The sequence below is a fragment of the Cordyceps javanica genome, chromosome 4 (genome assembly GCF_051103115.1).
Source record: "Cordyceps javanica chromosome 4, complete sequence".
In the NCBI taxonomy this organism is placed as follows: Eukaryota; Fungi; Ascomycota; class Sordariomycetes; order Hypocreales; family Cordycipitaceae; genus Cordyceps; species Cordyceps javanica.
Window position 1 is genome coordinate 1,043,034 of NC_139298.1, and position 13,046 is coordinate 1,056,079.

At 56.4% G+C, this 13,046-nt stretch overlaps 4 protein-coding genes across 4 annotated transcripts; 2 read left to right on the forward strand and 2 right to left on the reverse strand.

The window, feature by feature from the left end:
- Positions 1-765: 765 nt before the first annotated feature.
- Positions 766-2,810, forward strand: V2A60_006202 (uncharacterized protein; the record flags this gene model as incomplete). The annotated part of the gene is made up of 4 exons (XM_083257499.1): positions 766-989; positions 1,072-1,298; positions 1,366-2,035; positions 2,093-2,810. 4 exons carry the CDS (start codon positions 766-768, stop codon positions 2,808-2,810), a joined length of 1,839 nt encoding a protein of 612 aa, XP_083113625.1.
- A 480-nt stretch (positions 2,811-3,290) lies between these two features.
- On the reverse strand, positions 3,291-4,680 carry V2A60_006203 (carboxy-cis,cis-muconate cyclase; the record flags this gene model as incomplete). The annotated part of the gene is made up of 3 exons (XM_083257500.1): positions 3,291-4,213; positions 4,313-4,421; positions 4,534-4,680. The coding sequence occupies 3 exons, from the start codon at positions 4,678-4,680 to the stop codon at positions 3,291-3,293; spliced, it is 1,179 nt and encodes a 392-aa protein (XP_083113626.1).
- A 2,443-nt stretch (positions 4,681-7,123) lies between these two features.
- Positions 7,124-9,336, forward strand: V2A60_006204 (armadillo-type protein; the record flags this gene model as incomplete). The annotated part of the gene is made up of 2 exons (XM_083257501.1): positions 7,124-8,343; positions 8,400-9,336. 2 exons carry the CDS (start codon positions 7,124-7,126, stop codon positions 9,334-9,336), a joined length of 2,157 nt encoding a protein of 718 aa, XP_083113627.1.
- Positions 9,337-9,705: 369 nt separating this feature from the next.
- Positions 9,706-10,496, reverse strand: V2A60_006205 (ribonuclease E inhibitor RraA/Dimethylmenaquinone methyltransferase; the record flags this gene model as incomplete). Its single annotated transcript, XM_083257502.1, has 2 exons — positions 9,706-9,975; positions 10,050-10,496. 2 exons carry the CDS (start codon positions 10,494-10,496, stop codon positions 9,706-9,708), a joined length of 717 nt encoding a protein of 238 aa, XP_083113628.1.
- Positions 10,497-13,046: the final 2,550 nt, after the last annotated feature.

Genomic DNA, 13,046 nt, shown 5'->3' on the forward strand with positions numbered 1-13,046 from the left:
ATGACGAGTAGTTCTCGGCCTCTAGCCTCGTCTCTGTATTCTGTAGTTGGCTGCTATGCGATATTTACTCTACTCATTACCTACCTACCTAGCTTGATGCCGTCTAGTCAATCCAGCGGCTTCACAAATAGTTTATTCTTCTTTTTTTTCTACGTCTAATTTCCCCTTGTTCTCTACCCGTTTCTTGGACCTGCTGCGTGGCGTGCTGTTGTCAAACCCCTCCACTACTAGAGCCTCACTAACCGTCCATCCAATCCTTGGACGCTTCCGGCCCATTTCTTTTTTTTTTTCTCCTTACCTCGACGGCCCGCCTCGACCGAGTCGTACAGCTGGTGCATTACAAACTCTCGCCTTGGTTGGCTACGGGATATTGAAAAAAGGAAAAAAAAAATAGCCATCGTCATAACCTCATCTCATCTCTTGCCTTTTTTCTTTCTTCATCTTTTTCTTTTTTTTTTCAAACATCCTACTGCGTCGTTGCCATCCATCGAAATTACGACACCATCTCCCCCCCCCCCCCCCCTCCGTTTGCTGAGGCACGTCATTCCCGAGCCGGCCTTGGTCATCCTTGTCAGCTTATTTGAGGTAGCGCCACCAACGAACCGAACCCCCCGGCCACTGCTCAACGAAGGACCTTTTTTTTGTGCTCTCGTACCTCTACCAACCACCGATAAAACCAGACCGTTGGACGCCACCAATTGCCTCTCGGCCTCGGCAGCTCCTCGAACCTCGAGCGATACCTCGACTGCTCTACAGTCTCGAAACATGCGCAGCACCGCCTCAGCTGGTGGCATCGCGAGCCTGCGCCCTGCCGTCCTCGGCATGGCGCGGGTCGTCGGTTTGGGTCTCTCCTCTGTTGCAGCCGCGCCTCTGCAACAGTCGCACCACGACAACGACGACGAGGCGGCTGGCACCCCTCTCTGGGTTCTCTGCGTCGCCTCCATGGCCCTGGTTCTTCTTGGCGGTGCCTTTGCTGGTCTGACCATTGCGTACGTCACATCCCTCGTCACGGACCTTAGCTATCCATTGCTTCTGCTACGGCCACAGATATCAACTAATCATCCTTAACAGCTTGATGGGCCAGGACAGCATCTATCTCCAAGTCCTCGCAGGCGATCCCGAAGAACCCCAACATAAAAATGCCAAGCGCGTCCTTGCCCTCCTCAACAAGGGCAAGCATTGGGTCCTCGTCACCCTGCTTCTCGCCAATGTCATTGTCAACGAGTCGCTTCCCGTTGTCCTCGATCGTACCCTCGGCGGTGGCGTTGCCGCCGTTGTCGGTAGTACAGTCCTCATCGGTACCGCTTCTGCCCTCCCCTTGCTCATCGCCTAAACCTGGAAGCTAGCTAACATGTCACGCGCCAGTCATCTTTGGCGAAATCGTCCCTCAATCCATCTGCGTCCGATACGGCCTGCCCATTGGCGGCTACATGTCGAAACCCGTCATCGCCCTCATGTACTTTCTCAGCCCCGTGGCTTGGCCCACGGCCAAGCTTCTCGACTGGATCCTCGGCGAGCACCACGGCACCGTCTACAAGAAGAGCGGACTCAAAACCCTCGTCACCCTGCACAAGTCGCTTGGCGACCTCTCTGAGCGCTTGAACCAGGACGAAGTCACAATCATCACCGCCGTCCTTGACCTCAAGGACAAGCCCGTCTCCGAGGTCATGACCCCCATGGAGGACGTCTTCACCTTATCAGAAGATCACATTCTTGATGAAAAGACCATGGACAACATCCTGTCCTCGGGCTACTCGCGCATTCCGATTTACCGCTCCGGCCAGCCCACCGACTTTGTCGGCATGCTTCTCGTCAAGACCCTTATCACCTACGACCCCGAAGACAGAATACCAGTGCGCGATGTGCCTCTTGGTGCCATTGTCGAAACCCGCCCTGAAACGAGCTGCCTCGACATTATCAACTTCTTCCAGGAGGGCAAATCCCATCTCGTCCTGGTCTCTGAAAACCCTGGTTCTGACCACGGCGCAATCGGTGTTGTCACACTCGAGGATGTCATTGAGGAGCTTATTGGAGAGTAAGCGCTCCTGATTAAGAGCCACCTGGAGCTCGTGTCCTTTGCTAACGACCGCAGGGAAATCGTCGACGAATCCGACGTGTACATTGACGTTCACAAGGCAATTCGGCGCCTCACACCCGCGCCCCGCGCCCGCTGTGGCCATGTCGACGCCGCGGCCGCCGCAGGCCATGCCGGCACCGCAATCGCCGCCAAGAAGACGTCCGACAACACCACCCTGGTAGGATCCGATGACGCGGCCGACGGTTCTACGCTCAAGGTCGGCTCTCTTGGCGCCCTCAGCGACGGCGGCGACGGGCGCTACAGCCCCAAGGTAGCCGTGCTGATGAAGCGCCGCGGCTCCGTGGGCCCCGACGGCCGCCCGGAGGCCCCCATTGCCATCAAGACGTCTCTCAAGGAGATGAAGTCGTCGCAGCTGCGCCTCGGCCCGGCTAACCGCGCCGCCCACCCGCGCAGCAACACCCGCAACGTCTTCAAGATCAAGCAAGGCCTCACCCCGCAGCGCGTCAGTACTCTCAAGGCCGACGGCGGCGCGCTTGTCAACGGCGGCAGGTCGCCCTCGACGCAAAGCGTCGTTTCGGCGCTACACGCGGACCTGGACCACCACTTTGAGCCGCTGCCGGCCGCCTCCGTCCCCGAGCCGCAGCGGACCGACGACGAGACGACGCCGCTGCTGCCGAGTTCAGACGCCAATGACGTCGAAACGATAAAACCGTACGGTGGGGCGAATGGCAACGCGAAAAGTAAAAAGAGCAAAAAGGGCAAGAAGAAATAATGGACTGGTCGTTTCTCTTGATCAAGTAACGGTGAATTCGCTCAATTGGGGGGAAGGGGGGTCACTCTGGGTTTTATCAGTTTCTTTTTTTGGGTTACAATTCGCAGTTGGAAACACCCTGTTCAACGTGCGGTTCGGTGGGCGAGTCGCACGCAGCCGGCGCTGGACCTCCTGCGCTCGTCGCCTGGTTTACAGTTGAAAATATGACTATCGAAGGGCTTGGTTATATTGCAATTAATTGGCGTTTTTTTTTTTTTTTGCTTTTCTTTTTCGGTCTTTAATACTCGTTATATATTGTAGCCTTATCGAGTCTTTATTTTCAAAAGGCGCAACTTTAGTTTTTTTTTTTCTACTCGGTAATCTCTTATAAGCTCTTACACTGCGAACCCTTGCCGCAAGCATCCAATGGTCCCAAGAACCCAAACAAAAAGAAAAAGAAAGATGGGTTGCAAAAAAAAAATCACGGAACGGGGGCAGACATTAGTCGTACCAGATGGCGTTCATGCCGAACCCGGGCTCCGGCACGCGGACACGCGCCACGCGCGTCAGGCTCTCGTCCTGCCACCGGTACACCTCGAGCCAGCCCTGCTCGTCGTCGGTGAGGGCGAGCCACTCGTCGGACCAGTCCGAGGGCGCGACGGCGTTGCTGTGGCCGCCGCTGGTGGGCGTCGGGCGGAGCAGGATCTGGCGCTCGACGCGGCCGTCGGCCTCGGCGAGCTCGAGGGCCGTCAGGTAGCCCGTCTTGTCGGCGCTGTTGGCGCGGGTGCTCGCAAACAGGTACCGGCCGGAGCTCGACACGGCGCACACGTCGCCGCGGTACATGGTCCACCGGTCGCGCTCGGGGATGCCGGGCGGGATGAGGGGGAAGTGGCGGCCCGTGTACGTGATCATGCCCGTGCCCGTGCCGTTGTCGCGGCCGTTGTTGTCGACGGCGTACTCGCAGATGCGGTTGCCCTTTTCCATGAGCGCGTACAGGTGCGCGCCCGAAGGGTGCATCGCCACCCAGCGCGGGTGGTCGCGCGCGTCCGGCGCGTCCACGCCGCCGACGAGCTCGACCTCGGGCCGGGTCGGGTCCGGTCGCCAGTGCACCCACAGCTTGTTGGCCGAGAGGTCGGCCGAGTACAGGAAGCGCTCTCCGTCGTCGTCGTCGTCGTCGTCGTCGTCGTCGTCGTCGCTGCCGCGGGCGGGGCTAAAGACCATGCCGTGGACGCCGCTGTCGGGCTGGTACGGGTAGTGCTGGGCGGCGGCCGGCCCGACGAGCGCTCCCGTGGTCGAGTCCGCGGCAAAGACGCTCCCGTGCCCGGCGTGCCGGTAAAAAGGGTTGCAGTACACCGCGTGGGGCGGCCGCCGCGCGGCGAGGAGGAAGATGGCACGTGTGTTGCTCTCTAGGGAGGCGGCGGCGGCTGTTGGTGTTTTTTTTTTGTTGGTCAGGGGTGGTTAAAAAAAGAAAAAGGGAGGAAGAGGGGGGGGGGGGATGTGTGCGGTTTGTCACTCGTACGTACGGTCATGAAGCATTGGGTGGGAGGCTTGATGCGTAATGGTTGTGGGATTCTCGACGGCAAACGACGACCACTTCTTCATAGCGGCGCCGTAGATGACCGTCTTGTCGTGCTATCAACGAAGAGCATGGGGTCTAGTTAGCCAACGGCTACACACAAGGCCTCCCGCGGATTTGGGGAGGGGGGGCAGCAAGTAGGAGGAGCTTGTGAAAGAGGTGTCGCACGTTAAAGGTCATCCATGAAATCGGCTCGTCCTCGGGGATCGCGGTGCGCTTGACGAGCTCGAGTGTGAGGGCCTCGTCGTCAAAGGCAAAGGTGAAGATGGCGCCGGGCGGCGTCCATGTGCCGACCATGAGGTGGTGAATCGGCATGGCGGGGTGTGTATGTGTGTATGTCTGTGTGTGTGGTTTTCCGTGTTTGTCCCGCAAGAGGTCGATGGTGACAATGGTTTAGAAGAGACAAAATGTAGGAGCTTCTGCGCCGCTCAATTGATGTCGAAGCCACCCTCTTCTCTGTCTGCTCTCGTCTTCCCTTCGACTACCCTCCTCAGGCGACCTCGCTCTTCCTTTCAAGGCAATCAATCGGGAAGAGAGCTACCCCTCCCTCCATCTTGCGCAGTCGGACCGCCGAAAAATGACTTTGTTAGTGGGGTCGCCCGTCCCGGTCGCTGGGCGGGGCTGGCTCCGTCTCGGGAGATGCTACGGTAGATGTTTTGATTTCTACTATGCCATCTATTGCCGATTTAATGGCCGGACCCTCTGTCGTGTGGCCCATTTCCGGTTTGTTTCTGTGCCTTTACCCGAGTTTCTACGCAACCTTTTATCCCTCGACGATCCCTTTACCCATCTCATCCTCTTCCCGCGTGTGCTAGGACGGATCGATGAGAGCCGCCCTGTTGGTGACGAAACGCGCCAGCCCCATACCTTGTTCCATTTTCTTCACTTACCGTTTCGTATTGTAAAGTGTAACGAGCACAAGAGATTTTTTGCACCTTGCAGCCTTTTGCCCACACCTGACTGGTTCCCTTGTACTTTCATTCACCTGCGACACAAACAAACACACATACACACATCACATACACACATCACATACACACATCACATACAACATGTTATATATACATATAGCAAACATATGCTCATCATGTACGCATATGTAACACATCATGTATGCGCATGTTATGTATGCACCGATCACATATATGACCCAATATCGCCTGCCATAGCAGGACAGCCAACCAACCCCCCTCCGGGCGTCTTGCCCCAACTTTACCCGACATGTCATGTCGTGGGGCAAAATCGACGCCCTTTGCCATTTTTTTAATATTAGGCGGTCCATTGTCCAAGAGTCTTACTCCAAAGTCGTGTTCCCAGTCTTTCCACTTTTGCCCCATGTTTTTCTTCAAGAAGGGGCGTAGACGCTGAGGAAACGAGATGGACAGACTTGCACAAAAAACAGGACACGGAGGCCCACGTACAGAGCTGTACTACGTAACTGTACCCCAAGACGATGCTTGCTTGGGGCTGATGCAGTCTTTGCTGTCAAAGATGATATGGTCCATCGAGTTTGGGGTCTTGAGAGATTGACAACAATGCCTCACACGCGACCTCGGACAGAATATTGTGCTCCCTCCCCGAGGCTACCGGGTTGGCCAGCAATGCAGCCCAGTTTCTGGAGCCGGATGAGACCCGCCGACCGTCTGATGTCCCCGAGACAAAGAGATGTCGGCCTCTAGATGAACCATTTTAAGATGAAGAAAAAATTAGCCCTCGGCTTTTTTTGCTGTACAAAAGTGCTGAAAAGACCCCGGTGCGTTGCGAGGGAGGCCGACACAGTCTGGGCTCTAGCTCGCTAGCTTGCTTCCATGCTGCGACAGCGGTCTAAGCGCAGTAGCGCGATGACGAGCTGAACGAAAAAAAAAAAAGATACTTGCAAGAATATTTATCAAGAAACTGCTAGTAAAACTATTCATATAATTCAAATATACGATTCAAATATATAATCAAAATAAGTAAGAACGGTCGCGATCGAATATAGTTGAAACGTTCAACCCCAAAAGCCAAATAGCTCCTCAACTGAGGACGTGCGCTGTAAGAGACCTGTAATACACCAAACCATCCCACAAAAGAGGCCTTTCTGTTCACCACCACAAATGTTATAAATTCTTGACCGTCTCAAATTAATTATCCAAGATCCAGCAAGACATGGTTTCCAGTCATTGATTCAGTGGTTCGGCGTCTCTGACATTCCCTTGCACGTCAACTCAGCTAACCTGCAGCTCCCGTTCTCGCATACGAACCCAAGCGGGCGTTGTCACGACAACGCCCCTCCATAAACAACGCTCGCATCTTGGTGCATTGTATGATGTACATCCCGCCGCCCGATGGCTGTGCTCCTGTCAGCGGTCAAGCAAAACGGCTTTATTTTTTAACTCTTTTCTTCCCCTTTCTCTTCCTGTGTTTTTCTTATGTATCATTCTTCCCACTCGTCGTGGTCCTGCTTCGCTTTTATTCTCATGGGCTTCCACCGTTGAATACATCTTCTGTGGCTTTGCTCGGTAGGTTCGAAAGATTGAGCGTCTCTGCCCGCTGCAGCATCTCTCAACTAAAGTTGTTTCTTCTTATGTGCTCCCTCGGCGGATAAATAGCCGTTGTCTTCAAGTTTCGGCTCCGCTTGACGCGTCATCACGATTATCCGTCGTTTTGAACAACCCAGAAGAAACAGCATCTATCAACGGCGGCGAACACGGTAGCTACAGGACAGCCAACACCACAAAGCTACATCACGAATTACGACTCTTTGATCGGAAGAAAGATGCCGATTGGAAACTTGGGCAAGGCTGCCCCCATCGCGCTCGGCGAGATTCAAGGCAACCAACAAGAGCACGGCTCCCGATCACCCGCAAAGGCAAACGACGACGGCCGGGGTCGGTCCAAGTCCCCGACCAAGTCTGCATTCCCAGGCCTCAAGTCAATGAGCGATAGATGGGGCGCTGGTCGGGCCGCAGCCTCACGCGAAACATCTCCCACGAAAGCACCAAAGTCCAAAAAGTCCTCCACAAATCTCGCTGGTCTGCTGTCCCGGCCCAAGTCCTTTATCAACTTGCAGAGACCCAGCGGCGAACAAACTCGGCCGTCCTCTACCAACGACAAGGAGAACCAAAGCCCAGAATCGCCAGCGCTGGAGCCTCCACCAATCTATGCGCAGTTTACATCCACAAACGACGCCAAGGCGAAGAAGGCGAGGCCGCTGTCGTGCCACCCGTCGATCCAGGGCGCGGTGCTTCAGTCCCCTGTCAAAAATGCACCTGCAGCAGCTTCCCAAGGAGGGGTTGGTATCAGTCCACCTGGCAGCGCCGGCGTCAAGGGCCATGCGCGTGGCCGATCCGTCGCTGCTGCCGAGCCGGTCATGGATCCCGCCGAGATTGCGGTGCATCTCGAGGCGCTGCTCGATCGCCGCAACATCCCGCAGAACCAGCGATACAAGATGCGCAACCTCAATGACACCATCAAGATGGAGTTTATCCGACAGGACTGGGCCGAGATGAAGGCTGGCCAGACGGGCAGCTTGTCCAGGGGCGACAGCGACACCAACACGGCCAGCACCGTCGAGTCGTCGGAGGGCGAGGACGAGACCAGCAGTAAACAGGCACGCGGTAGAAGCCGGGGCCGGAGCTTCACGTTCTCGCGAAGCAAGCGGGATCGATCCGCGTCCAAGAAGCCAAAGCCGGAGGGGTCTCTAGGGCGTCATTTCCGCAGCAAATCAACAGACAGCGTCGGCGGCGATCGCCCCGAGTCCTCGGGAAGCGCCGGCTCCAGCATGCTTTCCAAGATCAAGTTCCAACAGGGGCCGAGTGATTATGTGGCATATCTTCGCAAGGTCCAGAAACCAGAGGTGGTCGAGGTGGGAAAGCTGCACAAGCTGCGCCTGCTGCTTCGAAATGAGACGGTAGCCTGGACGGAGGATTTTATCCGCCAGGGCGGCCTAGAAGAGATTGTCGGTCTCTTGAACCGCATCATGGAAGTCGAATGGAGGTACGTGATCACGTTGGTACCCTTGTACACAGAACTCGTCTAACAGTTAGCCGCAGAGAGGAGCACGAAGACGCTCTGCTTCACGAAAACCTGCTGTGCCTCAAAGCGCTGTCCACGACGGCACTCGGCATGGAGTATCTTCACACCGTGCAAGCCGACCTCTTTCCCAAGCTTCTGCACATGATTTTCGATCCTGAGAAAAAGGGTCCCAGCGAGTTCACTACGCGCAACATCATCACCTCCGTGCTGCTCATGTACATTTCATCTGCCTCGCCCGCGGAGCGCATCATCCGTGCCAAGAACGTCCTCGGGCACCTGCGTGACCCGCAGCCCAAGGAGGAGGACCGCCCGCCGGCCTTCCTGCTCGGCATACACCAGGAGCGGCCCTACCGCGTCTGGTGCAAGGAGGTCGTCTCGGTGACCAAGGAGGTGTTCTGGATCTTCCTGCACCACATGAACGCCATTGCCCTGCCCGAGGACAGCGCGCCGCCCCAGGACAACGCCGACGACTATGACGCCTCCTTTCGCGGCTGCGACGCCGCGGCGCCGTACGCCTACATGCACCGCCACTTTGCCGCCGAGCGGCCGCCCGTGGCAGCCGCGCCCTACGTCGGCGGCGTCGAGTGGGATGCCACCAACTACCTCGCCTCGCACCTCGACCTCGTCAACGCCATCGTCGCCTGCTCAGCCACCCGCGACGCCCGCAACGCGCTTCGCGCCCAGCTCCGCATCTCGGGCTGGGAGCGCTGCATGGGCGGCAGCCTGCGGCTCTGCAAAGAAAAGTTTTACGGGAGCGTCCACGCCGCGCTGCGCACCTGGGTAGCCGCCGCCGCCGAGGACGGCTGGGACGTTCGCGACGTCCGCTTCGGGCCCCCGCCACCAGAACCCCCCAGCAGAGGCGCCTCGCCGCGCAAGACGGCCGGTGGCGTGCCGGGCAACAAGGTGGAAGAGGCACCGAAACTGGACATGCCCCGGTTCGACTTGGGCCTGTGATGATGGGGGCATGAAACAAGGATGGTGCCGCTCAGCAATCTGCATGGGAAGCGATACGAGGTGGGAGGAGTTGATGTTTCGATCATTGGGACTGCTCTGGATGAAATGCGCCTCGGCTGTATATTTTTTCTTTTCTCTTTCCCCTTTTTTCTTTCTACTTGTTCATCTTTTGATCCCAGAGTTATTTTCATACCGGGCATCACTACTCTCCTTTCTCAAGCACATGGGCATTTTGTTTTTTTGGAACTGGTCACACTATAGCATGTTAATGAATTGACGAATATGAATCTTCAAACTTTCTGCCAAGCTCCTCCTATCTATCCTACACACTTCTCTTCTCGTCATACATAACCGGGCTCACACGTGTAGCTATCCGCGGTGGCGTTGAAAGGCTTCCTTGACGGACACGCCGAGGGCGACGTCGGCCTTGGCCTTGTCATCAGCCGAGGTAAGCTTCGGCAGCAGCTCCAGCACCTGGGCCACCTTGTCCTGCGGGATGACGACGACGCCGTTGACGGGGTCGTTGACAGCGAGATCGCCAGGCGTGACGAGCACGCCGTTGATCGTCAGCGGCACCTCTCGCGCCCAGGGCGTGCTGCTGCCGCCTGATCCGACAGTCGACGTGCCGAGAGCCCAGATCTATTTATTCACCCGTTAGCTTGCATGCATGGCGACCTGGATGGTCTCGGAGCCCTTGGTGTTTTTCGACGTACAGGCAGCTCGGTGCTTTGCAGTTCAACCAGGTCTCGGACGCGACCCGCCACAATAATGCCCTTGACGCCTAGGACTTTCATGCGAAGGGCCATGATGCCTCCGCAGATGGCGTTGGTCTGTCCGGGGGCCTGCTGCATGACGGCAAACGTCCCGGGGACGGCATTGTCGACCCAGTGCGTGTCTTTGGGGAAGTTGGCCGCGGGCCGCGTGCTGGCCGTGGCGGCATCTTCGTTCTTTGCCGTGAACAAGACTGTCGACACGGGCGCTACTGTGACCTTTTCTTCCTTGCCGCTAGAAGCGGAAGTGTTACGCGGGCTGTATTGGTTGAGGTCGGCTATGAAGCCGGCGCCGGGCACCTTGAGCTTGAGGAGCGCATCGGAGACGTCGCAGGCAGTGTATTGCTCCAGCTCACTAATAGCTTGGACGGAAATAGTGGCGGAAGCCATGTTTCGTCGGTGTGCGCGCCCAATTGTCTCAGCTAACGGCGCTGTAATTCGGCTATTCGATATGCCTGATCGTGGCCGCGCAGAGTGCGTGGTATATGCCCGCAGTCTAGCGGCGCAGAGTAAGCTTGGTCTGGATGTGAGCATCGGTAATGCGGCCCACACAAGCTCGCGGCACGCGGGGCGGCCAAACAACCTCGGACCGGCCATGGCTCTCTCGGAGCTACTTATGTGGACAGGTACGGGGCGCCGAGTAGTACCGTACACGCTCCCGACGGAAGGGGGGCAGAGCGAATTAGCAACGAGCGAAACAATTTCGGGATCGTTTGGCAGAACAATTCTGCGTAATTCGCTCGGAGTAATGGTGCCGTGGAGAGCTGCGGCGCAGGGTCGATGGGGCTGCTATGCAGGCGACAAGGCAGCAAAAAGAAACAAGGCTGATCCTTAGGCGAGATGTGGCTATGATACGTTCGATTGCGAAACAAAAGAACAAGTTGGTTGCCTACGTAAAGAGCGGTGATGGAAGCGAGTGAAACTTTGGCTGGTGGGATGCAGCAGAGGAGACAAGAGTCAACAATGGCTTGGCTGCCCAGCGTCCTAGCTTGGATCTTGCCGCAACCAGTGGAGTGGCCCGCCGACGCATGTGCAATTGTTCAGTATCAGTCAGCCCTTGCGTAGTGCGCATTACATACACCTGGATTCCGTGCACACGCCGTGCTTCTAGTAGACGGACGGCCAGCCTGCGCAAAGAGGTGTAGTAACCCACAGAGGACTCCTCCTCTCCCACGGAACCCAACTATGGCCTGGAATCCACTAAAGAGAGATTTTGGATGTGTTTTAGCTGGCCACTAGAGCACAACTAGGGCAGGCTAATGCCCCGGAGTCAGCCGTTCAGGTTCTCGGAGAATCGGCAAGGTGGATTAAGCAATTGCAAGCGTTGGTTGGTGGCTATCATGGGTCAGGATGGAAGTAATGCGTGTGCAGAGCCAGGTCTAGACGATACTGGATGCCGTCGATGGCTGTATGGGCTATCATCTTAGGCATGTAAAATATATCGGCCTGAGTTTTGTGTTGGAGAGAAGTCGGGTCTGGAGGAGCAAGATGTCTTTTAACTTGCAGCTTGACAGCTGGCTGACAGCTGGCAGCTGCCCACCGTAAATGTGACGTTTGGCCTCGATACCTGGTCGGCAAACAGCCAGCATCGCATCGACAAATCCTGTCAGCTTCCGGCCAAATTCGGGTGAGAGTATGGAGAGCCATTTGGTCAAATCGAAACCCCCTGTATCCATGCAGAATTTGGCAGCTCGTGGCGAAGATCTCGCAAATAGATTGAACTGGCCTGCCTACTAGTGAGGGACACCCCAGCCAGACCGCGGAACACGCGCAAGATGTTCCGCCATGGGTATGCAGACCACGATAAGTTTTTTTCTCCTGGCTGCTAGGCTGCATATATCCAACCAAGTCTCCTGGTCTAAACCGCTTTTGCCACAGGTATTAGGGCAAAGCGAGGGCAACCACCTCCACCGCCACTGGCGCTTTTTACACTTGTAAGGCACCAACATCTGCATGCAATGCGGAGTACTGGGGCTGGGCGGACAGCGAGCATGCTTCTCAGACATCTGGCCATCCAGCGAGCTGGGATCACCGAGGATTGGTTGCAGCATTGGCTGTGCTACACACATTTGTCAAAATTTGCCATCTGCCGGCTTGTTGTCTGCATCACCACATGGAGAGCCTGAGCTCCTATTTCCTCACGCTAGTGCTAGCATGCGAACACGGTTGTCAGGCTTGATCGAATGCGGCAAGGAGGCGAAGCGAGACTGTGCAGGTAGCCGAGAGCTATAAAGCAAACATTCGGGTCTGATAACATGCAGGTCGCCTATCAAAACAAAGACGACGCAGCGTTGCTGATGCAGGACATGGATCTTGTGCAACGTGTTCTTCATAGGAGCACAATAGTACTACATCCCTACCGACAACTAGCTTGATTGCTTGTTGGTGTGTTTGACGAACCGACCCAGGTGAATGTCTGCCATTGAGACAAGGACCGCGCCGCGATCCTCGATCCATACTGAGGAGGCCGGATGGTGACCGAAGCTGGGCGAGCGCAGGAGAGTTATTCTGGGAGTTGTTTTTGGTCGTCGGCGCGCCGCGTCCAAGACGGTAGCCATGGGCAATGGCCATGTGGTGGAAATCGGCACTGTTAGTGTCCACTAATGAAAGAGCTTGTATGGAGTAGCCTCACGGCGGGTATGCTAAGGTGAGCCATTGGCCGGTTGTTGGGAGGGGTCCAGTGGCCGACCTTGTCTGCGAATAACAGGTGAGTATTGCTGAGCAGAAAGGAGGTCTATCCTGGCCAAAGGGCTCTGAGTTGAGGGAGGACAAACCCCGTCGGTCGAGACAAGAATGCAGAGAGGTACAGATACGGGCTGGTGTCACCAGTCGCGACGAAACTTGACAAAGAGAAACGGCACAGATGCTCCACCGGGCGGCCTGGAGAAACGACGAGTATTATTATTCTACCAGTTATGTAACAGGCGAGCAACCAGGACA